The sequence below is a fragment of the Pristis pectinata genome, chromosome 38, assembly GCF_009764475.1.
Source record: "Pristis pectinata isolate sPriPec2 chromosome 38, sPriPec2.1.pri, whole genome shotgun sequence".
Classification (NCBI taxonomy): domain Eukaryota; kingdom Metazoa; phylum Chordata; class Chondrichthyes; order Rhinopristiformes; family Pristidae; genus Pristis; species Pristis pectinata.
In genome coordinates this window covers 4,830,895-4,856,193 of record NC_067441.1, presented here as the reverse complement: position 1 = coordinate 4,856,193, position 25,299 = coordinate 4,830,895, and the positions used below count along the sequence as shown (strand labels likewise).

General features: G+C 43.2%; 1 protein-coding gene across 3 annotated transcripts in view; it reads right to left on the bottom strand.

Moving 5' to 3' along the window:
- Positions 1–25,299, bottom strand: part of LOC127586941 (ADP-ribose glycohydrolase MACROD1-like) — a 734,082-nt gene that overhangs the window by 19,776 nt on the left and 689,007 nt on the right. For all 3 annotated transcript variants that reach the window (XM_052044972.1, XM_052044974.1, XM_052044973.1), the window contains 2 exons: positions 14,701–14,774; positions 339–420 (listed from right to left, as the gene is read on the bottom strand). In XM_052044972.1, the coding sequence (XP_051900932.1) occupies positions 339–420; positions 14,701–14,774 (156 nt within the window). The remainder of the gene's footprint in view (positions 1–338; positions 421–14,700; positions 14,775–25,299) is intronic.

The following is a 25,299-nucleotide window of genomic DNA, read 5'->3' as shown; positions in this document are numbered from 1 at the left end:
AGACAAACTAGCCTAAATGTGACTCCAAACTAACAGCAATGTACCTAATAAGTGCTTCTCAAGTGGTCTCCTGAGGCATTCAACACAAGGGGAAATAGGGATGGGCAGTAAATGTAAGTCTTCCCAGTGATGCCCCGAATAAAAAATAATGAATCATCTCTACTAGTATTTTCATAAGTTCCAGTGCCATTCATTCTTCAAAAGGCACTCTATTCCCAAAGCCCACAAGGAAATACCACTAATGTTGGGTCAAATCAATGCTCTCATGCATTCACATCATACCCTAGTTACAGGAAAAGTTCAAAGCATAGAACGCTGAAAACACCGAGAGTTCTTACCAAATGGGAAGTAAAATGGCATCTTTTCTTTGTACAGCATATAGTCAATTTTCAAGAAGACACAGAATATGATGCGATCAAACTGAAAGGGAGAAAACACCGTCCATTACCCTTTGCAAGAGTAGGAATTCTACTTACACTCCCATTTCTGGCACTCAACCCATCTCCATAATGCTCTTTCTCAAAATGTAAGTCTGCATTTTTTTTAAAAACACTTTGATCTTTGCTTCAATCCACATTTTCGTGTGTGTGTGTGTGTGTGTGTGTGTGTGTGTGTGTGTGTGTGCGCGCGCACACGCGCACGTGTCCGCTCAAGTTCTTTTCCTTACCTGCTTAAGCCATCTTCAGTTTCCAAGGCTAAGTGAGGATAGCAGGTAGGAGCTGGCTGCTTAACTCAGAAAGGCATCACAGCTATGAAGGCAGCCTTTATGGCTGGGAAATAAATTGCAAGATCCAGTTTTAAAAGTACCACTTGATGTGGCAGATGGCCTGAGGGAGTGAATTTGTGCGATTAATAGTTAGTGTCTTGGAAGCGTATATTTGGTGAGGGCTTTCAGTGTCAGGATAGCACCAGGAAAGCCAGGACTGAGAGTACGAGAAACAGAGAGATGGTTCTCTTTGTACTCTCTCTCTTACAGAATGAGACCTGCTGTCAGAACTTTTCAAACTTATTGCTCTTGGCTTTGCTTGTGCTAACTGGTTTCAACAAATGTCTTGACCTCTTCAGTCTCTGTGGTCTTATCATCCAAGTTCTTGGTCGGATTGTGTTTGTGTCAGGTCCATGTGAAATAGGAGTAGAGAACATTAAGCACCAGATCTAAGCCATGCATCTAATCAATACAGTATATGCAGCTTATCTGCTTAGCTTGGGCACGCTGCCATAGAAAGATCAAAGAAAGCTCCTGTAAGCAGCCTGGTATTTTTCGTCACTTTAAAGATGCTCTATAAATGCAAGTTGTTGATGTTGCAGAGGGAACAGAAATACAAACAGTCTCCATTGCCATCTCAAATCAGACAGATCTTAAGATTTCACCTTTCAGTCTGTGGTGATCTGAAATTGGAACCACTGAACTCAGATTAAGGTTAAAACATTGGCCAGGGTTCCTGCCCCTGGTCACTGTCCATTGTCTCCTGCTAGAAAGTGCAGAGAGATGTTGATCTCTGTATGGGCCTGAGCTCCCTCCTTGGACCTTGGGTGGAGCAGTGACAGGTGCCTGTGCAGCATTATTCCATGAAGAGCCCATATCTGCAGGGGAAAAGGGAAGTAAAACAAAGTAGACAGAAGGGTTTTGATGAAGAGTCTTTGACCTGAAATATCAACTCTATTTCTCTTTCCACAGATGTTGCCCAACTGCCGAGTGTTTTCAGCACTTTCTGTTTTTGTTTCAATTATCAAGCATCTGCAGTCCTGATTTTCAGAAACAGAGCACCAAAAATAGGAGCAGGAGTGGATCACCTAGCCCGTCAAGCCTGTCCTGCAATTTAATATGACCATGGCTGATCTGTCCCAGGCCTCAACTCCTCTTCTGTGTCAGTTCCCCAGTCTTCAATTCTCTGATTTTTGTACCTACCTCTTCTTTTAAACACTTCCACTGATTTAGCTTCCCCAACCTTCTAGAGCAGTGAATTAGAGACTCATCACCCTCTAAGAGAGGAAATTCCTATGCATCTCAGTTTGAAATGACCAACCCCTTATCTTATAACTATGTCCCTTTATCTGAGGTTCTCCCATGAGTAGAAGGGTCATGTAAGCAAGTACATGGAGAAGGATGGATAGGAAAAGAAGCTGGAACATGATAACTTGTGCAACTGAACAAATACACTCCTCATCCCACCCTAAATTACTTCTTGTTGGGTTTAATCCACTACATTGGAGTGGAATGTTTCACTGGCCAGATTTCATAATGCAGGAAAGGATACAGCACAATTTGATCAGGTGGGTTCTCCAGCATTAATGCTAACATTTAATATCAAATAATGCCACCAAAAAGCTTTAATTGGTTGCATATTTCATTGTTGTTTTCGGAATCCTATTGGAAGCACAAATTGGTTGCCACATTTCAGCGAGCGCACATTGAAATATTGGCTGTACGGTACAATGGGGCAGATTGAGGTGAAAGTTGCTATTGACTGCAAGTCCTTTCTTTCAAATGTGCAATAAGCAACTTGGGGAGATTCACAGTAGAATATGAGGGGGCAATTACTTGATTAATATCAGCCATGATCTATGAATTACAATTGCAAAATGACCATCTCATTGAATCATAACATCATAGAAACAGCTCCCTCACCATGTCCGTGCAGGCTAATCATACTCATCTATACTAATCCCAATTACCAGCACTTGGTCCATAGCCCTTCTATGCCATTAAATGCCCATCTAGATACTTCTTAAACGTTGTTGAGAGTCTCTGCCTCCACCACCTCCTCAGGCAGTACATTGCAGATTCCAACCACCCTCTAGGTGAAAAAAATTCTTCCTCAGATCCCCTCGAAACTCTAAATCCCTTATCTTAAACCTATGTCCTCTGGTTTCATAAACCTTTGCCAAGGGGATCGGTTTCTCACTATCCACCCAACCTATGCCCCTCATAAATTGGAATACCTCAATCAGCCCCCTCAGCCTCCTCCACTCCAAGGAAAACAAACCAAGCTTATCCAGTCTCTCCTCAGAAATGAAACACTCCATCCTGGTGTGACACCTGATGAATCTCCTCTGATGCAACATCCTGGTGAATCTCCTCTACACCTTCTTCCTATGTTAAAAAGTAATGGAATGGCAAAAGTTAATAGTGGTGGTGGTGAGTGGGGGTGGTGCACTGGGATAAAAAACTCTAAGATTCAGAGTTCTGAGTTGCCCTTATGGCTAGTGGAAGCAGAATCAATTGGGGTGTTCAAAATGGAATCAGCTGAGCACTCTGAGGAGAAGAAATTAAGTTACGTGGAAAGAACAGAAGGTTAGAACCAGCTGGATTGTTCTGCAAAGAGCTAGGACAGTCTCAAAATGGGCCCAAATGTCTTTCTTCCAAGTTGCAATGATTCTACGATTCTCCGATAACAGGAATGAAAACAAGAAAGAGACACAATTTTCTTTAAAAAGCCCTAATCCAGAATTTACTATAGTTGTAATATTAATATGAAAATTGGGTTTCTTTTAATTGTCTAACAGCATGAGACTGTGAGCCTGTGCTTATCCAAGGGCACACACATGATTCAGTGGAGCTGCAGCGTTTGCCCCATGAAAATAACAGAAAGCTCCAACAGGGCATCTCCAGAGAACGTGCCCTCATTTCTTATCGCAGCTCAACACTCGACACTGACCGACTGCAGAATTAATTTCAGAGAGAGATTTACACATCGTGTGAAATTTCAATTAAAAAACAAATTTACTGCCCTGAAATTTAAAGCGGCCACCTGCTGACACTGATGGGGGCATTATCTGTGTAGCTCTGAGATGGGAAAAAAACCTACAAAATGATATTCATGCACTCAGAGACCGAACTGAAAAGGATCATTATAATTAAAATGGGTTTCATTTGGCTTCAAATACAATGAACAGAATGCAGCGACTGTGAGCAAAACACTCGAATAAGGACACATTTTTAGGTCGCTGCATTTAACTGGATCTCACTGCCTTTAAAAGGGAATTGAATTCATTTCCCTGCTTCTCCAAAGGAACTGTCATCAAGACGACAGGAACTGCCATTTAGCTTCACATTTTAATCTTTATTGCTAGTGAGAACAGGCAGAATGCTTGGCCCAGTTGCTCTTCTTGCTTATCTCATTCAAGAGCCTTTGAAGTGTTGTTGCTGTTGCAATGTAAGAAACATAGCAGCCAATTTGCACACAGCAAGCTCCCACAATGTGACAAGTTCCAGATAATCTGTTTTAGTATGGTGTTGGTTGCAAAGTAAATTTTCAGTCCAAACAAAGGTAACATTCCCTTGTTCTGGTGTACTGTACTGAAAGCTGCCAATCTTATCATGTAACCAAAACTGGCTATGTAACCTAATCTGCCCAATTTCAGTGTGTGACCAAACTTGCCTATCGGGCAGCATAGTCAACAACAGCACATCCCTTCCTGATGAGAACACATTCTATGCATGCTTTGAACAGAAGGGGATTGGTTTGTCACCATCTACCCTGACAGCCTCCGATGCAACTGAACCTGTGGTCACCGTGGAGGACGTAAGAGCAGTCTTCTGGAGAGTGAACCTGAGGAAAGCATCTGGCCCAGATGGTGTCCCTGGCTGTATGCTCAGATATTATGCCGATCAGCTGGTGGGGGTACTTGCAGATATATTTCACCTCCCCCTGCCTCAATCTGAGGTTCCCACCTGTTTTAAGAAGACCACTATCATCCCAGTACCTAAGAAAAACAAGGTAACATGCCTTAATGACTACCAACCTGTGGCTCTGACATCCACCATCATGAAGTGCTTCGAGAGGCTGGTCATGGCACACATTAACTCCAGCCTCCCAGAAAACCTTGACCCACTGCAATTCGCCTACCACCTAAACAGGTCTGCAGTGTACGCCATCTCCCTGGCCCTACACTCATCTCTGGAGCAACTGGACAGTAAAGACATCTATGTTAGACTATTGTTTATTGACTACAGCTCCGCCTTCAATACTATAATTCCAAGAAAACTCATCACCAAACTCTGATACCTGGGACTCAACACCTCCCTCTGCAACTGAATCCTTGACTTTTTAAAAAATTAAATTAAATTAAATTTTACTTACAGCGCAGTAACAGGCCCTTCCAGCCCAATGAGTCTGCGCCACCCATTTTAAACCCAAATTAACCTACCCATACGTCTTTGGAATGTGGGAGGAAACCGGAGCACCCGGAGGAAACCCACGCAGACATGGGAGAACGTACAAACTCCTTACAGACAGCGACAGGAATCGAACCCCGATCACTGGCGCTGTAATAGCGTCGCGCTAACCACTGTGCTACCATGCCGCCCTGACAAACAGACCGCAATCAGTGAGGATAGGCAGCGACACCTCCAGCACGATTATACTCAACACTGGTGCCCACAGGGCTGCGCCTTCAGCCCTTACTCTACTCCCTATAGACTCATGACTGCATGGCCAGACTCTGTTCTAACTCCGTCTACAAGCTTTCAGATGATACCACCGCAGTGGGCCATATCTCAAATAATGATGAGTCAGAGTACAGGAAGGAGATAGAGAGCTTAGTAACATGGTGTCATGACAACAACTTTCCCTCAATGTCAGCAAAACAAAAGAACTGGTCATTGACTTCAGGAAAGGGAGCGGTGTACATGCTCCTGTCTACATCAATGGTGCTGAGGTCGAGAGGGTTGAGAGCTTCAGTTCCTAGGAGTGAACATCACCAATAGCCTGTCCTGGTCCAACCACGTAGACACCATGGCCAGGAAAGCTCACCAGTCCCTATAATTCCTCGGGAGGCTAAAGAAATTTGGCATGTCCCCTTTGACATTCACCAACTTTTATCGATGCACCATAGAAAGCATCCTTTCTGGATGCATCATGGCTTGGTATAGCAAATACTCTGCCCAGGACCGCAAGAAACTGCAGAGAGTTGTGGAAACTAGCCTCCCCTCCATGGGCTCTGTCTATACCTCTCACTGCCTTGGTGAAGCAGCCAACATAATCAAAGACCCCACCCACCCAGGACATTCTCTCTTCACCCCTTTCCTATCAGGCAGAAGATACAGGAACCTGTGGGCACATACCACCATGCTCAAGGACAGCTTCTATCCACTGTTATAAGACTATTAAACAGTTCCCTTATACGATGAGATGGACTCTTGACCTCACAATCTACCTTGTTATGACCTTGCACCTTATTGTCTACCTGCACTGCACTTCCTCTGTAGCTGTGAGACATTACTCCGTATTCTGTTATTGTTTTTACCCTGTACTACCTCAATGCACTGTGTAATGAATTGATCTGTACGAATGGTATGCTAGACAAGTTTTTCACTGTACCTCAGTACAAGTGACAATAATAAACCAATACTAATATTTCACCATGTAAACAATCCATCTATTTCACATTGTAAATAAGCTGGTCTATTCCACAGTGTAACCAAATCCACATAGCTTTGTGTGTGTAACCAAACCTACCTACTTCACAATATAATCAAACCTACCTATCTTACCATGTATCCAAACATGCCTATCTCACTGTGTAACCCAATATGTCTATCTGCCCCTCTCTAAGAGTAACCAAAGCAATTAACTCAAGCCAAAATCTCTGATTCTCATGAAAAGTTCCCCAAAATAAAAGCACAGCCAAAGGCAGCTGGTGCCACCTGTCAATTGTCATTGAAAGCAGCCTTGTAGGTTAATAATGTACAAAACCCAACAAACCATTAGGGTTCATTTCAGGTTAGAACTGAAAAACAGAGAAATGTTTAATCCTGTTTGGACCTGCAAACAGGTGTGGTCTCCATTTTGTAACAAAAAGTGTCGAGGAACTAGGAGGGTGCAAAAATAGATTTATTACACTCATGTCAAAACTGAGAGGTTATAATGATTAGGAAAGATTAACCTGTTCTGGTTCTGTTCTTTGGGGAAGAGGTGGTCGAAGATGACCTGATTGAGATCTTTAAATTATTAAAAAGTTCAACAGAGTAGAAATAGAGACGTTTGCACTTGCAGGTGTATTTATAAATACAATGGTTGCTAAATATATCAGGGAGTTCAGGTGAATTTATTTTACCCCAGAAAGCAATGAGAATGTGAACTTTGCCCCGACAGAATGGTTGAGGCAAAGAGCAGGGATGTATTTGAGGGGCAGCTGCATAAACAATGAAATTGTTGAGGAGATTAACAGAGTTGATATTGCCTCTAGCTGAGATATCTGGAACTTGGGGTCCACAGTCTCAAAATAAGAGGTCGGCCATTCAGGATGAAATTTCTTCACCCAGAGGGTGGTGAATCTTTAGAATTCTCTATCCTGAGGGCTGCAGAGACTCAGTCAGTGAGTATATTCAAGACAGAAATTGAAAGAGCTTTAGATATTAAGGGACACAAGCAAAATGAGGTTAGAGCAGGGAAGTGGCACTGAGGTAGAAGGTCAGCCAGGATCTCCTTGAATGACAGAGAAGGCATGAGGGGCTGAATGACCGATTGCTGTTTCTATTTCTTTTTCTCTCAAATTCTTAAATACATAAAAAAGGAAGGATTAGTCAGATACGGTGAGGAAGATGGGTGAGATGAGGCTTGTGTGCAGAAACATCAACACAAACTAATTGGCCCAAAGTCTGTAACATGTTACAGAGAAAAAGTAATAATACTCTTCCCTTTCTTCTTCCTTATTTACTTATCCTAGTCCTTCTCTTCATAGCTGCCAGGTGATTAGTCTTGTAGATGATTTTCCATTGGTTTTCAAGGGACAATAACTGAGATGAAATCATCCCAGGATTTGAACTAAGAGGGCAAACCACATGCAAGTCAGATAAACTTAATAAGGAACTGTCACTAATACTGGAGGTGCTTGAACGGGCCAATGTCCATAAGGGTTGCGAGGTGAGATAATCCAGGGGGCACAGGCTGGTCTGGTCAATGAACAGGGAGGACGATCCACACAGGTTGAATCCACCTTCGTCAGCTCAGGTTTGAGACCTTGTTCAATCCCGTAAGCATGGCACTCTCACAGAAGAACCATCAGGAAGCTTTACTGCAGCATCTCCATAGACACCGTCCTATACATGAAGCTCAGGATTCTGCACTTTCCTCCCCAAACCATTCCTTAACAATGTGTTGAGATTATAAGCAATCAAATAACGGGGATAGCGACAGTGACCTTGTATTATATGTACAGTGTTTAGTATTTAAAAACTTTCTTTACTGATTGCACTCAAGCCTGATGTTTATTTTCCTGTCAGTCCAATCAAGAACAAAATTGGGACCCATTTTCCTGATATAATCTTTAGGAAGTGGACATGTTGTGGGTCCAACAGCCAGGTGAAAGGGTGTGGAGCCTTATTCTGCAGGACTGCTTTCCTGCTTTTGTTGTTCTGGGAATACTAGGGTTCTTCCAAAGGTGGAGAGTTGGCCTTGAATTTACAACAAGCACAGAACCAGCTTCCAGACGTAAGTGAAATGGGAAGTGATGTTTCCTGTCTCCTTGCTCTGCTTCCTCTGGGAACAGGTCAAAGCTGACATCCTTTCTGCAACTGCAGCCCATCAAAAGTGATCTGGTTATTCACTCAGTTGCTGATCTTGCAATGAACAAGTTGCCAGCTGTATTTCCCTGCTCAGCAAGAATAATTTCAATAGCAATAGATTGGTTGCAAAATGTTACCGGACTTCCTGAGAATGCAATAATGTGCTCTACAACTTAATGTTCTTCCTCAAAATAACAACTTACGTTTGCCATTTTTAACTGTGGAGAAGTAGCAGGTATAACAGACAATCATCTGAATTAGCAGGATTGGGCCACTTGGCCCCTTGAGCCTAGTCTGGCATTTAATAGGATCATAGCTGGTTCAATTGTAACCTCAACTTCGCATGCCCATCTACTCCCGGTAACCTTGCACCCTCCTTACTTATCAAGAATATATCTACCTCTGCCATAAAAAATATTCAGAAACTCTGCTCCCACTGCTTTTTGAGGAAGAGAGTTCCAAAGACTCAAAACTCTTTGAGAGAAACAAAAATTGCATCCCTTCTGTCTTGAGTAGATGACCCCCAATTCTAGATTCTCCCACAGGAAGAAACATCCTCTAAGTGTCAACTCTGTTAAGAAGCTCGTATATGTTTCAATAAAGTCCTCTCACACTCCTTTAAACTCCAGCAGATTGGACAAGCCAAGCCTGTCCAATCTTTGCTCATAAATCACCCACCCATTCCAGTTATTAATCTATTAAACCTTCCCTGACGAGGCAGTCAAGCAGAGACGAACAGTGAGATTGGAAGATTTTAAAGGTAGGGAGGGAAGGAACAAATTTAGCTCACTGCTCCTTGTACTTGAAGCTTGAGACAATATCTCAATTCAACTCCCTTCTTGAACCCAAAATGACTTTCTGTGTATTGAGCTGCCAATAGATGGTGCTGGAGTTGAACAGTTAAGACAGTGACCCCTTTATCAGTGCTGGCAACCTTGTAGAGACGATATTGAGTGGGGAGTGCTTTGGTCATCAACCACCCCCCCCCCCCCCACCACAAATATTGAAGGCCAGAAGAATGAAATTACATTAGAGGAAAACTAGCACTGGTTTTCGGTAAAGATGTTCTTGCTGAAAGAATTTTTTAAATCTTTAGATAGATCAAGTGATGAAGCAGCAATCCTGATGGTTGGGGTGAGCTCTGAGAGGTTAAATGGTCCTTCCTCAGTCTTTGAAATATGTGAGGTTTGTCCAATTTTTCAGCATGTCAATCCCTCAAGTTAATCAACATAAAACATTACTGCAAGTTAAAAAGAAACAAATCCATAGCATGTCATGTACGGTAAAATGTTTACCAGCCATTTAAATGGCAGATGTAAATTTACAGTGTTTACTGTGGTAGTCAGGAACATCTGCACAGCAAAAACATACATAGGAAAAGGAAGAGGTCACTAAATCCCCAGACCTGTTCCATCTTGGTCCCATATCCCTTTTTACCTTTATCTAATAAAAATATATCTATCACAGTTTTGACATTTTCTTTTGACCTTCCAGTCTCAGCAGGCTTTCTTGAAGAAGAGAATTCCAAATTTTTCCAACCTATGAATAAAATTTTTCCTAGCTATGCATGAATAAAATACTTCTCGTCTTCACCCCAGAATTATCTGGTTTGAATTTTAAGGTCATAGCCACCACAGGAAACAGTTTCTTTCTCTATAGCCTTTTAATTTCCTTCAACTCATTCTGATCACCACTTAATCTCTATTCAAGGGAACTGAAACTTATTCAAAAGGTAATGAGCTACTCCCGATAGAACATCACCACATGAGGCCTCCTGGTAAAGGTGCACACATGGGCTATGCAGTATTGACAGTAAACTGGAGCTGTGAGGCAGCAGTGTGGTGTAGTAGGTAGTGCTGCTACCCTACAGCTCCAGCGAGTCAGGTTCAATCCTGACCTGCAGCACTGTCTGTGTGGAGTTTGCATATTCTCCCTGTGACCATGTGGGTTTCCTCCTGCTCCCACCTCCCCTCTCCTTCCCTCTCCGTCCTCCCTCCCTGGGTGCTCTGGTTTCCTCTCACATCCCCAAAGACATGCTGTTGGTAGGTTAATTGGTAAACTTACTTGGAGCAGGTGGGCTGTAGGAGAATCAGGCTGGGCACATGGGAGAGAAAGAAAATAAATGGGGAATGGGATTGATCCGAAAGCCAGTAAAGACATGAAGGGCCAAATGGCTTCCTTCCATTTCATGAGAAATTTTGAAAATGTGAGAAATAAGCTTCTGGAGGTGTTACAGTGAGAGTTGGGGAGGGTGAATGAAAGGATATCACCATGAATAAAATGGATAATCCTGAGCACAGCATCAAGGTCAACTATAACTCTTCTACCTTTCATTATTCGTTGGATGGCCAATTTATTGCTTTTCCCTTGTGCTCTGACAATTGAATGGGGAGGTTACACCAGTGTGGATGAACCATCTGCACACACTGTGATTCATGTATCAGCACAGTCAGGATGGGCTGAATGTCTTCCTTTTCCCCAAATGAAACAGCTTACCTTCCCTGGTGACTCGGTGATGACTGTTCACACCTTTCCTAATGATCCTTCTGCTGCCAGCCCAGGCAGAATCAGATTCACTTAACTCAGTCTAACAATTTGGCCGAATGGGATTAAGAACCCAGGGTTGATAAAGGACAAGGGGAAGTGGGTACAAGCAGGAGAGGCAACCTGGACACTGCTGCCAGAAAGCTCTATCACAAAGACAGTGATTAATGTCAGGAATAGCCTCCAGGGATGAGGGTAGAGGCAGCAGATCGGGATGCTGCAATGACTGTGCAAAGCTTCCCGCAGTCCCTGCTGCATAAAACCTTGACTGTGCAAAGGGATCTGCTTATTATCGTATCAGATTTACCATTTGTATTCAAATAAAGTCTTCCAGAGGAAAAATTATTTTCACAGCGTGATAATGAGAAACACTTTATTCAAAGGCTGACAGAATGTCTGGTTCTATAGACTTCTCTCTCTCTATTGTTATACACATACTTTTAGCTTGTCAATCACAACGGCAGTCTCATTTATAGTTCTGATTCTAGAAAAACAAACTGTCAAGCAAAGGTTGCTGTTCTTCCTGGTTCACCCTTTTCCCCTGAAGGTGTTAAAACACTAATCAGGAATTGGAAGTCTCCTATCTCCTGTCGACTGGGAGTATTGGTTTATATTTGTGTTGAGTCTCTAGCATAGGTCCCATGATGTACTGACTCAGAGACAAAAGCCATAGCTACAAACATAACTGATTGCAGTTAGTGGCACACATTTATCACGACACAGAAGGAAGCCATTTGGCCTATCAGGTTCATACTGGCTCCCAGGGGAGCAATCCCATTAGTCCCATTTCCCTGCAGCCCTACAACCTATTTTCTCACATGTGCCTATCAACTCCCCTTTGAAGCTTTTTGCCATGACGTTCATGGAGGGGTAACTTACAGTAGCTAATTAAGCCACCAGTACATCTTACGGAGGAAACTGGAACACCCAGAGGAAACCTATGTGGTCATATGGAGAATGTGCAATGGAGACACAAGAGACTGCAGATGCTGGAGTCTGGAGCAATAAACAGTCTGCTGAAGGAACTCAGTGGGTGGAGCAGCATCTGTAGGGGGAAGGGAGTTGTTGATGTTTTGGGTTGGAACTCTGCATCAGGATCAGAACGTGCAAATTTTGCAGAGAGCTTGCTTTCAGATTGTCCATTTTATACTGATTGTGGTTCCATTCACATTGTTGTTTATGGACTATGGAGAAGGGATGAAACCATCCCCTAAAGTTGTGAATGTTTAGCAACAAATTCAATGTTTCTGCAGACTCCCAGTCCTCTTTGTAACATGCACTGGGGACAGTTAGCCAGAGGTTAAATAAATCTGCAATCTAAATGAAGTGTAAATATATTATTGGCATTAGTTGATAACGATTTATGTTCAACAGAGGAGCGATAGGAGACTTGATTGAAATATATGCAATCTTGAGGTGTCTTGACAGGATGGATGTTAAGAGGATGTTTCTGCTTCTGGTAGAATTGAGAAGTGCTTAAAATAAAGGTTGCCCATTTAAGGTGGAGATGTGGTTATTTTTTGCATCAGAGGGTCTGGAAGAAGTTTGGAACTCCCTTGGACTGTGTATTTGGAACTGTTTTTCTCGAGGGGCAGTGGAAGCAGATTCTTTGAATATTTTTAAGGCAATGGTAGATTGACTTGTGATAAGCAAGGGGGTAAAAGTTTATCAGGATTAGACAGGAATGCAGAGTTATTGGCACAATCAGATTAGCTATGATCTTGTTCAATGGCAAAGTGGGTTTGAGGGGCTGAGTAGCCTCCCCTTCTTCCTTATTTGGAGTTTCGTCAAGTATTCTTGACGCTTCTCCAGAGTTAAAAATGGCAAATGTAGGTTGTCACTTTGAGGAAGAATGTAATTTTAGAACACGTTATTGCATCCTCAGGAAGTCCCGAGATACTTTACAACCAGTCTTTTGCTGTTGAATATTTACCAATTTGACATCTCACAATGAACCCACTCTTCCTCACCTATAACTTTACAACCTCAAACATAAGTGGGAGAGTGAAACAAATTTTGCCCAGAGAAGAGCAAAGGAAAGGCAATTTCGGACTCTGATGGGTAGAGTCCACAGTAATAAACAAGGAACATACTTCCATGAATTATATATGGAATGACGTTGAGCAGGGAGAGAGTAATGTGTTCTGATTTAATCAAGGCACATTTTGATGATTTTGAAATACGGTGAGATTAGATTAGTCTTCTATTTATCCCCTATCACACAGAATCAGTGCTGGATGTTTCTGCTGGGTTTAACACACTTCTTCAATTATTAAAAACTCCTAACTAGTTTGACAGAGGTCCCACGAGTTGCTAGCACTCAGCAACTTTTTTTCAAGGAACATGATGAATGGGTGGGGAAGCAACAATTCCTTTGTTCACTCTGAACAGTTGAAGTCTAACTTAGCCAAACCAGCATCATAAAGGTGTTAGTTGCAGAAATAAATTACTGCAGATGCTGGAAATCAGAAGTAAAATAGAAGGTGTTGCCTGCCTGATCGGTTGAGTATTCCCAGCACTCACAATGATTAATCGTGTTATTCAAGGCACAGAAGTCAATGTACTTGGAGAAATATACTGTGCTCTGAAGTTTTCAAACCAAAATAGTGGATAGTTGAGGTGGTGAAAATATGTTTTCATTTCTTCTGGTCTCTTCTGAAGGGGCTGATTGTTGAGGCTTCCATTAAGCTATAACAACAAGTTCCATTTACATAGCAGCATCAATATAGCAAAATTGTCCTAAATTATTTCACAGAAATGCTATCTAACAAAAAAAAAGTGACCCTGAACCAGATGTTGGTTCAGCTGACCAAAACTTGGTCAAAGACAGCAAAGAGAAGTATTGGGAGAGAATTCCTGAGTTCAGCGCCCTGGCAGTGGAAGGCACTTGGACAGGCATATGGACAGCAAAGGTTCAGAGGGATACGAGCCAAACATGGACAAATGTGACTAGCTTAGATGGGCAGCTTGGTCAGCATGGACAAGTTAGGCCGAAGGGCCTGTTTCCATGCTGTATTGCTCTATGACTCAATGATCCAGTGACTAAACTTGGGTTTATTCAAGAGGGCAGGACTGGGGGAGCACAGAGACCTGGTAGGACTGGAAATGATCAGAGAGATAGGGAGGGATATGATCATGGGAGGATTTGAAAAGTAGGAAGAGACTTTGAAGATGGAGGTGCCAGGAGACAGAGACCCGAGAGCCACTGGGCTATGGTTGAACAGGACTTGGTGCCAATTATGATATGGACATCAGAGCCTTGCTTGACTTCAAAGAGATGACACCATGCATGAAGCTGTACTTTCTGAGAAATCAGCTCACCAAGGTCTGATCTCATACTCATACATCGACCGCACATCAGTGAAAAACTGCAAGTGAGGTGAGCAGGAGCAACAGGGCCACACACACTTGAAGGCATGGCACCAGCCTCCAAGTCACCAGAGAAGGAGAAATGAAGCAGCTTCCTCCTCTTATGAAAGGAAATCCACTGAGCAGTGGAATCCTCACTGGGGTTATAAATGGGTAGTTCTGTGCTTGCAGATTCAGTGCTTGAGCTTCATAGCTGCTGAGGCATTTGAGGAAGGTACCTGTGGGAAAATGCTTGTGCCATTGATCTAACTTATTTGCAGAGCTGTCCAGATACTCACTGAGTTTCTGTGTTCCTCCAGATATTGTCTGACAGTCTTTAAGACAGTTTCTGCAGCTTGTCCGTTGGGATAACCTGTGTGTATAATAAAAGCATAGTTTATAAAATGCTCCACAGAATCGCAGAATGGCTGCAACAAGGAAGTTGTTTGGCCTGTCAAGTCCCTACTGGCTCTACGTGCAAGCGACCTTGCTGGCCCCATTCCCCTATCCTCACTCACAGCCCTGCAACTTCTTTCCTTTCAGACATTTACCAAGTTCCCTTCTCAATCTGCCTCCATTGCTACTCCAAGCTGTGCATTTCAGAATGTAACCACTCGCTGCAGTAAAACAAAATTCCTTGCATCACTTTTGGTTCTTTTGCCAATTACTTTCATTCTGTCCCCTGTTCAAGACCTCTCCAGCCCCACCCATGGGAACAGTTTCTCTCCGCTCTGTTTATTTCTTCATGCTTCAAACCTGTGCTCTCTAGTTCTAGACTCCCCTGGCCTGGGAAAAAGACTCTGATGCTATCCGTGCCCTTCATAATTTTATAAACCTCCATAAGGTCACCCCTTGGCTTCCCAGGTTCCTGTGAGAATAAACCCAGCCTATCCAATCTCTCCTTATAACTACAGCCCTCGATTCCAGGCAACTTCCTGATGAACCTGTTCAGCACTCTCTCTATTGCTACCACATCCTCCCTGTAGTGTGGTGACCGCGGTCTAACTAATGTTTTGTACAACTGCAATTTGATGTCCCAACTCTTATAATCAATGCCTCAGCCTATGAAGACAAGCATACCAAATCCCTCTTCACTACCCTATCCACCCGCATTGCTACAATTGGGGAGCTATGTGCATCAACTTTTCTAAAATCCTAGAGAAACAAATAACTGAAGACGCTGGAATCTAGATGAAAAACACAATGATGCTGGAGGAACTCAGCAGGCCAGGCAGCATCCGTGGAGAAAAGCAGGCGGTCAACGTTTTGGGTCAGGATCCTTCTTCAGGATTGAAGATAGGAAAAGGAGAAGCCCAATATATAGGAGGGAAAATCAAGGCAGTGAAAGGTGGATAAGAGGGGAGGCGGGGTGGGCACAAGGTGGTGATAGGTAGATGCAGGTAAGACATAGTGATAGCCAGGTGCAGGGGAGGAGGGGAGAGCAGATCCACCGGGGGATGGGTCAAAGGTAAGGAGGCAAAAAAGGGGGTAGAAGAAAGAAAGATAGGCTAGGAAGGGGAAGACAAGAAGAGGCATGGTTGGGGGTAGGTGTGGGGGCGGGGTGTGGGGATTACTTCAAGTGGGAGAATTGAATGTTCATGCCGTTAGGCTGCAAGGTTCCAAGATGGAAAATGAGTTGCTTTTCTCCACGGATGCTGCCTAGCCTCCAGCATCATCGTGTTTTTCTACTAAAATCCTTGCCATTTACTCTAAATGTCCTACCAGAATTTGACTTCCCAAAGTGCATCACCTCACACTTATCTCCTTTCTTATTTACTCTCTGAGCTTTCTGTTATCAGCCTAGTACCCACTCATTATCAGTCATATGCTCTTTTATTCTGCTCTGTTTTATTCTCTGTCTTTTTGGTCTGCGAGGAGCTCCAGTTATAACTTCCTTACCCTTCTTCCTGATGAGAACGTACCGAGGCTGGAGCTGCAACACGTTCACTTTAATGGCCTTTAATGTTATAATCACTGATCCTAGATCCTTCAGTGATACTTGCCCCAACTGGGCTCCACATCTCCACTGTTCCTTAACTCTAAACAGATAGATTTTGTCCTTCATAGTACCAGGACATTCTCTCCAGCATTGCAATATTTTGCTGAATTGGTAATGCTACTCTCCCTCTTTCTTCCTTTCCTATCTTTTGTATCCTGGAATACACAGAACCCATTCCTGCACTTATTTTAATCAGGCCTCAGCGACTGTCAGGACACTGTAGTCCCACTGTGGGTTGACCTGCATCTCAACAACCTTGTGGAGTATGCTTTTCTTTGACATTTTGTCAGAATCATGCAGCACAGAAACAGGCCGTTCGGCAACCATCAAGTACTTGGTCCGCAGCCTTCTAAACACTGGCGACTCAGGTGCTCATCCAGATACTTATTAAAGGTTTTGAGAAAACCTGTGTTCCAGATTCCAATCACCCTCTGGGTGAAAACGTTCTTCCTCGCATCCCCTCTAAAGTTCTTGCTTGTTATCCTGCACCTTTGTCCTTGAGTTTTAGATTGCTCTGCTATGGGGAAAAGTTTCTTACCATCGACCCATTTGTGCCCTTTCTTGTACCCTCTCTTAGACAGGTTCTGCCTGAAAACTTTTGTTTCTTGTTATGGTCTACTTATCTCTCCCAATCTTCTTCTCTCCTTTCCAACCCTACCTTCCTGCATTCTACCCTCTGTCTAATCTGTTTAAACCTCCCATCACAGTACCAGCAAACTTTCCCACAAGGACATCGATCCCAGTTCTGTTGAGGGTCAATCATGCTGAAATGGGGCTGATGCTGGCTCACCCTCTGATCTCCTTTAAATTTCTCCCCTCTCACTTTAAACCTGTGCCATTTAGCTCTAGTTCCTGTCCTGGGAAAAAGATCCTGACTATTATATGGCCCTCCGAATTTTATAAACCTCTGTAGGGTCACTCCTCAACCATCTATGTTCCAGTAAGAGTAAAGCTCTAGATAGATTATCTATCTCTATCCATCTCTCTCTCTATCTATCTATCCAACTCTTGATCTAATTATCTCTCCATTTATTGGTATTGGTTTATTGGTATTGGTTTATTATTGTCACTTGTACTGAGGTGCAGTGAAAAGCTTGTCTTACAAACCGATCGTACAGGTCAATTCATTACACAGTGCAGTTACATTGAGTTAGTACAGAGTGCATTGATGTAGTACAGGTAAAAACAATAACAGTACAGAGTAAAGTGTCACAGCTACAGAGAAAATGCAGTGCAATAAGGTGCAAGGTCACAAGGTAGATCGTGAGGTCATAGTCCATCTCATTTTATAAGGGAACTGTTCAATAGTCTTATCACAGTGGGGTAGAAGCTGTCCTTAAGTCTGGTGGTACGTGCCCTCAGGCTCCTGTATCTTCTACCTGATGGAAGAGGAGAGAAGAGGGAATGACCTGGGTGGGTGGGGTCTTTGAGTATGCTGGCTGCTTCACCAAGACAACGAGAGGTAAAGACAGAGTCCAAGGAGAGGAGGCTGGTGTCTGTGATGCGCTGGGCTGTGTCCACAACTCTCTGCAGCTTCTTGCGGTCTTGGGCAGAACAGCTGCCGTACCAAGCCGTGATACATCCAGATAGGATGCTTTCTACGGTGCATCAGTAAAAATTGGTGAGAGTCAAAGGGGACAAACCAAATTTCTTTAGCCTCCTGAGGAAGTCGAGGCGCTGGTGAGTTTTCTTGGCCATGGCATCTCCGCGATTTGACCAGGACAGGCTATCTACTCAAAATCTGCCCACAAGACCTCTTGCCTTTTTCTGGGTATGTTATTGATACTGGGATGGACCACAACCTCTAGCTGTTCACCCTCCCTCTCCAGAATTTACTCCAACAGATGCCAGTGTCACATTGCCGTAACAACTCATTTCTATGTCTTGTTTCACAGTCCATTTCAGTTGTTCCCTGGATAGAAATTCATCTTTAATCAGCAATTTGAAGATTGCTGGGATCTTGTTCTGCACTGTATTTCCTATACCAGAATAGTGATTACATTTCAAAGGTAGGTCATCAGCAGTAAAGTACTTGTGGGGGATGGATGGACAAATATACATTAATGAAGAGAGTTGAGCAGTTTGCAGAGAGGGAACAGAGGTGCAGTGGTTAAATTGCTGACTAATAAACTAGAGATCTGGTTTAACAATGCAGAAAAACCACTTTAAACCTGCCTATGGTAGCTGGGGGAATTATAAAGAATATGAAATATTTTAAAAAAGCTAGTCTAAGGCATGGTGACAATAAAACTGGAGGATTTTCATTAAAAAACATCTGCTTCACTAATGTACTACTCTTAAGATTCCTTCATTGTCCCTGGGCCTAAATCCTGGTGCTCCCGACTCAACAACACCACAGGAGCACCTTCACCACAGGGACTGCAGCAGTTCAAGAAGGTAGCTCACCATCACCTTCCCAAGGGCAATTAGGGATGACTCATACATGTAGGTGACGCTTGCATCCAATACTGAATAAATACATTTCCAGACTGCTGTCCTTCTGAGAATTTAAAAAAAGCACAAAGCTATTACAGTGCTCACTCTTCACTTGGTGCTGAGGGCTGGTCGGTCTCGGGTGGATTAAGCTACACTGGAGAATACAGAAATCAAATTCACAGACCAACTCTGTTGATTTACGAAAAGACAGGCATTAAGAAATTGTAGACCATATCACTTGCTCATCAAGAACTAGGCTACCGTGATGGAGCCAAAAGTGTGCAGCTACCAAGAGCTGCGCACGTAGAGTTTTCCCCTAACTAACAATCTCAGTAGATGGAACTGTTTGAAAAATAAATTTGAAGGATTTCCACTTATTTCACTAGGTACTCTACTGAGAGTTCTGAGGCAGATTTATCTCCCATTCAAATTCAAAGCCATCGATAACAGGAAGGAACTATCCTCATGAGAACCAAATCGATGTGTGTCTGACTGGAAGAGCACTGCAAGGAGCCTCAGAAATCTATTGCATCACTTAAAGCTAACCTAGTTACTCCCACACTGATAGGAAAATTGTCAGGGCTCAAATTTCAACACCTGGACTCCTGTGTATGTGGGTTTGCTTTTGCTACACACCTCTACAATGAGCCTTTTAACAGTAGTTTATTTTTCCTTCTAGTTTTCTCTTTTGCAATAAAGTTCTTCAGCGGAAGGAATTCTTCAGCTCCCTTCCTTTTTTTCCTGATAATGTGCCCTTGGGAGCCAGGGATTGCTAAAGGCTCGCACATATGGCCCAACCCTTGAGAAGATGGTGCAACACACAAAGGAGCTGGAGGAACTCAGCGGGTCAGGCAGCATCTACGGAGGGAAATGGACAGTCGATGTTTCGGGTCGAGACCCCTTATCTGGGCTGGACTGCTTCTATGGAGGGCATCTATCCAGCTCCTTTGTGTGTTGGTCCAGATTTCTGGAATCTGCAGTGTGTCTCTGTCTTGAGGAGATGGTGTTGGTTTTTGCCTTGAAACACTGCAGTCTGTGTGACAAAGGTGCTCTCACACAGCTGTCGCTGAGGAAGTTCCAGGATTAGACCCATTGATGGAGAAGCATTGGCTGCTGTATGTCCAATGGTGCAATGATGTAGGGTGTGATCACACCTGGAGTATTGTGTACAGTTTTGATCTCCTTCCTGAGAGAAGCATATGCTTACTGTAGAGGCAACACAATGGAGATTCACCACGCTGCCTTTTGGGATATGTGAGGGGACATAGAGAAGTCTAGGCCTATATTTTCTTGAGTATATAAGAACAAGAAACTTGCAGAATTCTTGCTAGGTTCAACAGTGTGTACGCACAGAGGGTGCCTCCTCTAGAGGAGAAGCCTCGAACCCCAGGAGTCAGAGTAATGGATTCGGCATTAACGACCAAAGAAGGATCAATTTCTTCATGGAGAGAGTGGTGGTCATTAATTTCATTGAAAACAAAGACTGGTAGATTTCTGAATATTAAAGGGATCAAGGGATATGAGGAAACAGTGCCAGGGTAGAAGATTAGCCACGATCTGTACAGATAGTGGAGGAGGATTGCCAGGTCTTGCTTATGTTCTTCTGTGTGGGGCATGGAGAACCTGGCTGCCCTGCTTGTCCTTGCAGGAGTTGGACATTGTAGGTTTGGGAGGTGTTGCCTTCGGTGAGCTACACGTTTCAGGCAATATGCACCAAGTGCCAAACTGTCAGGACCACACTTCACAAACTCGGGCTTTGTTGAAGGCATGAATTCCCAAAGGACATCTGACGATTTTTCTGTGAAATTTGTGGTGTTTTCTCCCTATGTTCACCTCACTACCAATATACCAAAATCCACACATTTGATATACTCTAAACTATTTAGTCTCTTACACACTGCCCCAAACTCCAAAAATTATTTCACAAGAATACCACATCTTTCAAGGAGTTGTCTCAAATATACCAGGTCACAGACTCCAACATTCACCATCACCCCCCACCCTCTTACACCATCCCTTGGGGTGGAGGGTAACTTGCTTCCATCCCAGTTCTATGGGTTCTGAGGTGACTGGTGAGGCCAATGTGAGACCTACAGACTCTGCCATGGGTTGGGTAGGAGGTGTTGGACAGGACTGGTGAGTGGGTAGTTTGGAAGTTGAGGCATTCCTTACACTGGGCTTTTGTGTGCTCCTGACCCATGGACTTAAGACTCTCAGTGCCATCGCAAATGCTTCTTCTCCACTTTAAGTGGTCATGGGACAGGGATTTCCAGGTGGGTGGGGATCTTGCACATTTTTCAAGGAAGCTTTGGGAACATCCTCAAACATTTCCTCTGTCCACCTCGTAAATTCTTCTTGGAACAAATTGCCTGCATCAAGAGTCTCGTATGAAACACATGAACCACAGTGCCTATTGAACGGAGCCAACGGAGTGAATTAGCGGTTTATTGCTGGTGATTTTGGCCTGGGAGATAATACCGACTTTGGTTTACCTATCCTTCCCGTGGATTTGCAGCATTTGATGGAGGCAGCATTAGTGAACTTTTTAGTGCTTTAAGGTGCCTACTTTAAGTGGTTCATGTCTCAGACACATACAGAGAGCAGGGATGCGCTCAGCCCAATAGCATGAGCTTTGGGGCTGGTTTTGGATCTATGATCCAAAAGCCCAAGACCCCACCCCATTGAGAGGCAAGGATGGACTTGAACTTATGAAGGACCCAGAGGGAGCCAGCACCTGCTGGAAGGTACATTTTGAGGTCCTCCTGAATTGTGAAACTCTCCTTGATGTTGGTACCCTTGACTTCATTCCACAGAAGCCTATTCAGTCCGGCCTTGCTGCCACCCTTGACTGAAAAGAAATCCAAAAGACCATATGTCAACTAAAGGAAGAACAAGGCTTTGGGAGTGCATGGTATCTCTGCTGCAGTTTTAAAATTCACCTGAGAGCAACTTCAGTTTGGGAAGAGGAGGACATGCCTGGAACATCTTCAAGAAAGGAGATAAATTTGATTTTGGTAACTGCAGAGCCTTCTCTCTGCTGTCTGCCACAGGGATAGCTATCACCAAGGTCCCCTTCATCTGCCTCCTCCTAGTGGCTGAAGAACTGAGTGTGTGAATTTTGTCCATCAAGAGGCACAAGTGGCTGTGATCTTCACTCTCTGACATACCCTCACATTTTGCATTCTGATATATGATAACCTTTGCTCTTTGATGTACCATACCACCAACTTACAAAAAATATTATTCCTCATCCTTTAATACTCCATTCTGATTTTCCTGTACCTCATTTTCTAATATACCACACTCACAGTCAGCTGCACCACCTCACACACCACATCTCTCACTCTAACATACTGCTGCTCGCACTCTCTGAGATAACACAGTCCCTTCTGATACTCCTTGCTATAATACATCCTCTTTAAGACTGATTTAGAAAATCGGGAGCATCCATCTTAGGAATGTTTCCTTCCTGCCACTTTGAGATCTGACAAGGTTGCCCAGCGCTTAAATCAATGGGTGCGATGCAACACAATTTTAAGACCGGTGTCCTAACACAAAGACTGTGTTAAATATTGCTGTCTAAAGTAATGTAACAAAGTTTCCTTCAATTTAAAATGAGACAAAGGGATGGTTAATGAGGTTGGGGACTGGATGTTTTGATTTGCAGTCCATGACTGCCAGAAAGTGCAGATTAAAATGTTGGCCTTGCTTACCTCCATTTCAATACATTTATCAGGTCCATTATTACCTAAACTACTTTACTCTTCCCTTTCTCAAAATTATCAATGTGCAGAGATGCCACATAGCAGCAAAGGACAACCACATTCATATTCATGAATCAGCAGAATATTGGAAATATGACAGAAATTTGCACTTAAAATGCTAATCAAAATGCTACCTACCAGGGGTTTGTTCTGCAAATTGCCGATTCCTACATGGAACCGAATGCAATGAATGAATGATTACAAAGTAAGCGAGATCCAGGAAAGAGCTGCTCAGGAAGCAGCACAGATATGGAAGTGAGCAAGCTGGAGACTGATAGCTGAGAATGAGTAACCCAGGGCTTGCCAACTTTGGTTAGGTACATTCATCACTTGCTACCTGCTGCCCTGTCCCATTCCCACATTACTGCCATCCTTGAAGTTCCTGGTCCACTCAAAAAAAAACTCTTCTGGTTGGGATTCCTGTCAGTCAAACGGCTTATTTCCTCATGCTGAGGGTTTTTTGAAATCATAAACAATTTGTTGAAAGAAATTTTTAAAAATCATTATTTTGTTCATTGGGCCATTGACTTTGTGTCTGAGTTTGCTTGCACCTGTACCTACATATGTATGAAGACAGGAATTAGGAGCAGGAGAAGGCCATTTGGGCCCCTCACGAGCCTGCTCTGGCTGATCTGCTGCAACCACAATTCTGCATTCCTGTCTTTCTCAGGTAATCTTTCACCCACTTGTGAAGTATTTATCTACTTTCTGCCTGGAAAGTATTTGATGTCTCTGCTTCCACTAGCCTTTGAGGAAGAGTGTTCCAAAGACTCACAAACCCATGAGAGAAAAGAATTGTCCCATTTGTCTTAAATTTTTAAATAGTGACCCCTGGTTCTAATTCTGTCACAACAGGAAGCATCCTCTCCATGTCTATTAAGTCTGACCTTTGTACCAGGAGAGTTAACCCAGGAAATTAAAGAAGCATGACCCAAAAGAAGTACTGGAGACCATGAATAAACCTTGATAAGGTAATAAGACCCGGAAGTGATTATCAACTAGATCAGAAAAGAAACAGCAAAATTGATATGCACTACCTAAATGAACAAAATGGACATCAATGGAGTTTAGAAGAATGAGGGGACCCTTATTGAGATGTATAAGATCCTGAAGGTGCATGACAGGGTAAATGTTGAGATGGTTTCACTGGTGGGAGAGTCTCGAACGGGGGTGGGGAGGGTGGGGGGGGCAGAGTTAGAGGGGACAGGTTAATTAAAACCAAGATGAAGAAATTTCAGAAAGGTGCGTAGAGATTTCTTTTTGCAGAGGTTGGCAGGTTTCTGGAATTCCCCACCCCAGGGGGATTTGGAGGCTTGAAGTACGTGACGTGAAGGTAGGATAATTTTTTGAAAAATTGGAGAATTGAGGGCTGTGGGGAATGCACACAGAAGAGGCAAGTGTAGATCAGCCATGATCATATTGAATGGCAGGGCTGTCTGAGGGGCCACGTGGCCTCCTCCTGCTCCTATTTTCTTACGTTCTTGTGCCCAAAGAGTAAAGCAGATGGGACTGAGTTTTCTGGGAAATGGGAAGGTAAACTGGGAATATCAGGCAGGAAAAGATCAACTGACCCATCAGGCTGCCCCATCCTTTTGGTAGCTGGAGGAAAACATTACCATTCAGGGCAATCAGATCCCAGTCCAAGAAGTCACATGGACCAAGAAGGCTGGGAGCTGGATATTAAGTAATCAGCAATTCCATTGGAATGAGTTCCCTTGAGAGACACAGGTGCCCAGGAGAGGATTTTCATCATGAATAATATAAAAAAGGGCTTTACTCTCCCTCCAAAAATCACACCGCGGCAAGGAAAAACAGTGAAATATACAACTTTGATGAGCGTATCCATAAATGATTGCAAACAACCATTTACCAATGATGAACCTGTGATGACAATGCTGTTCCACTTCCCAAGCAACTAATGAGGCATTTAACAAATATAAATCTCTCAAATGTGCCAATCCAGCTGTGCAATACACAAAAAGTCATTTTTCTGGCAGTTAGCAGACATGCAAGGTCCAAAAGACACACCAAAAGTATTTCCAGCATTTTCTGCTTTGGTTTCAAATTGCCAGAATCTGCACTTTTTTGCTATTCAACGTCCCACAAGCACGGCCAACTCATAAGGGTCAATGAGTCCTGTTTCATTTCAGTGATGCAACATGTGGAAAAATGTTAGTACTGGGTATTTTTTTAAACTGCTTCTCTCTGCTGTTCCAGCTAGATTACTGTGAACTTTGTTAAGAGTAATTTAAAAAAGAAACTTTGTCTCAGCTCTGCACGTTCTGATCAGCGATGGGATGCAGATTTTAGGTGTGGTCAAAAACTAAAAGCACAGCATTTATATAGCACCTTTTCACAACCTCAGGATATCCCAAAGCTACTGCTGTAATATAGCAAATGAACCATCCACTTTGCGAATAATAAAGTATTTTTTAAAATGGGTGCGTGTCACTGGCAAGGCCAGGTTTTACTGCCCATCCCAAACTGCCCCTTGTGAAGGTGAGCCGCCTTCCTGAATGGCAGGACAAGTTCAAGGACATGTTGGCTGCTACTTATTCCCATGTTTGCTTATAAAGGAACAGAATCACCTTTCACGGGATCTGAAGAGGAGCTGACACTTTACTCCTGCAGACACTTGCCCATCAGGTATACTTAACTGGAGAAACAGTTACCTTAGTAAGTAAAGAGTTAAAGAATTA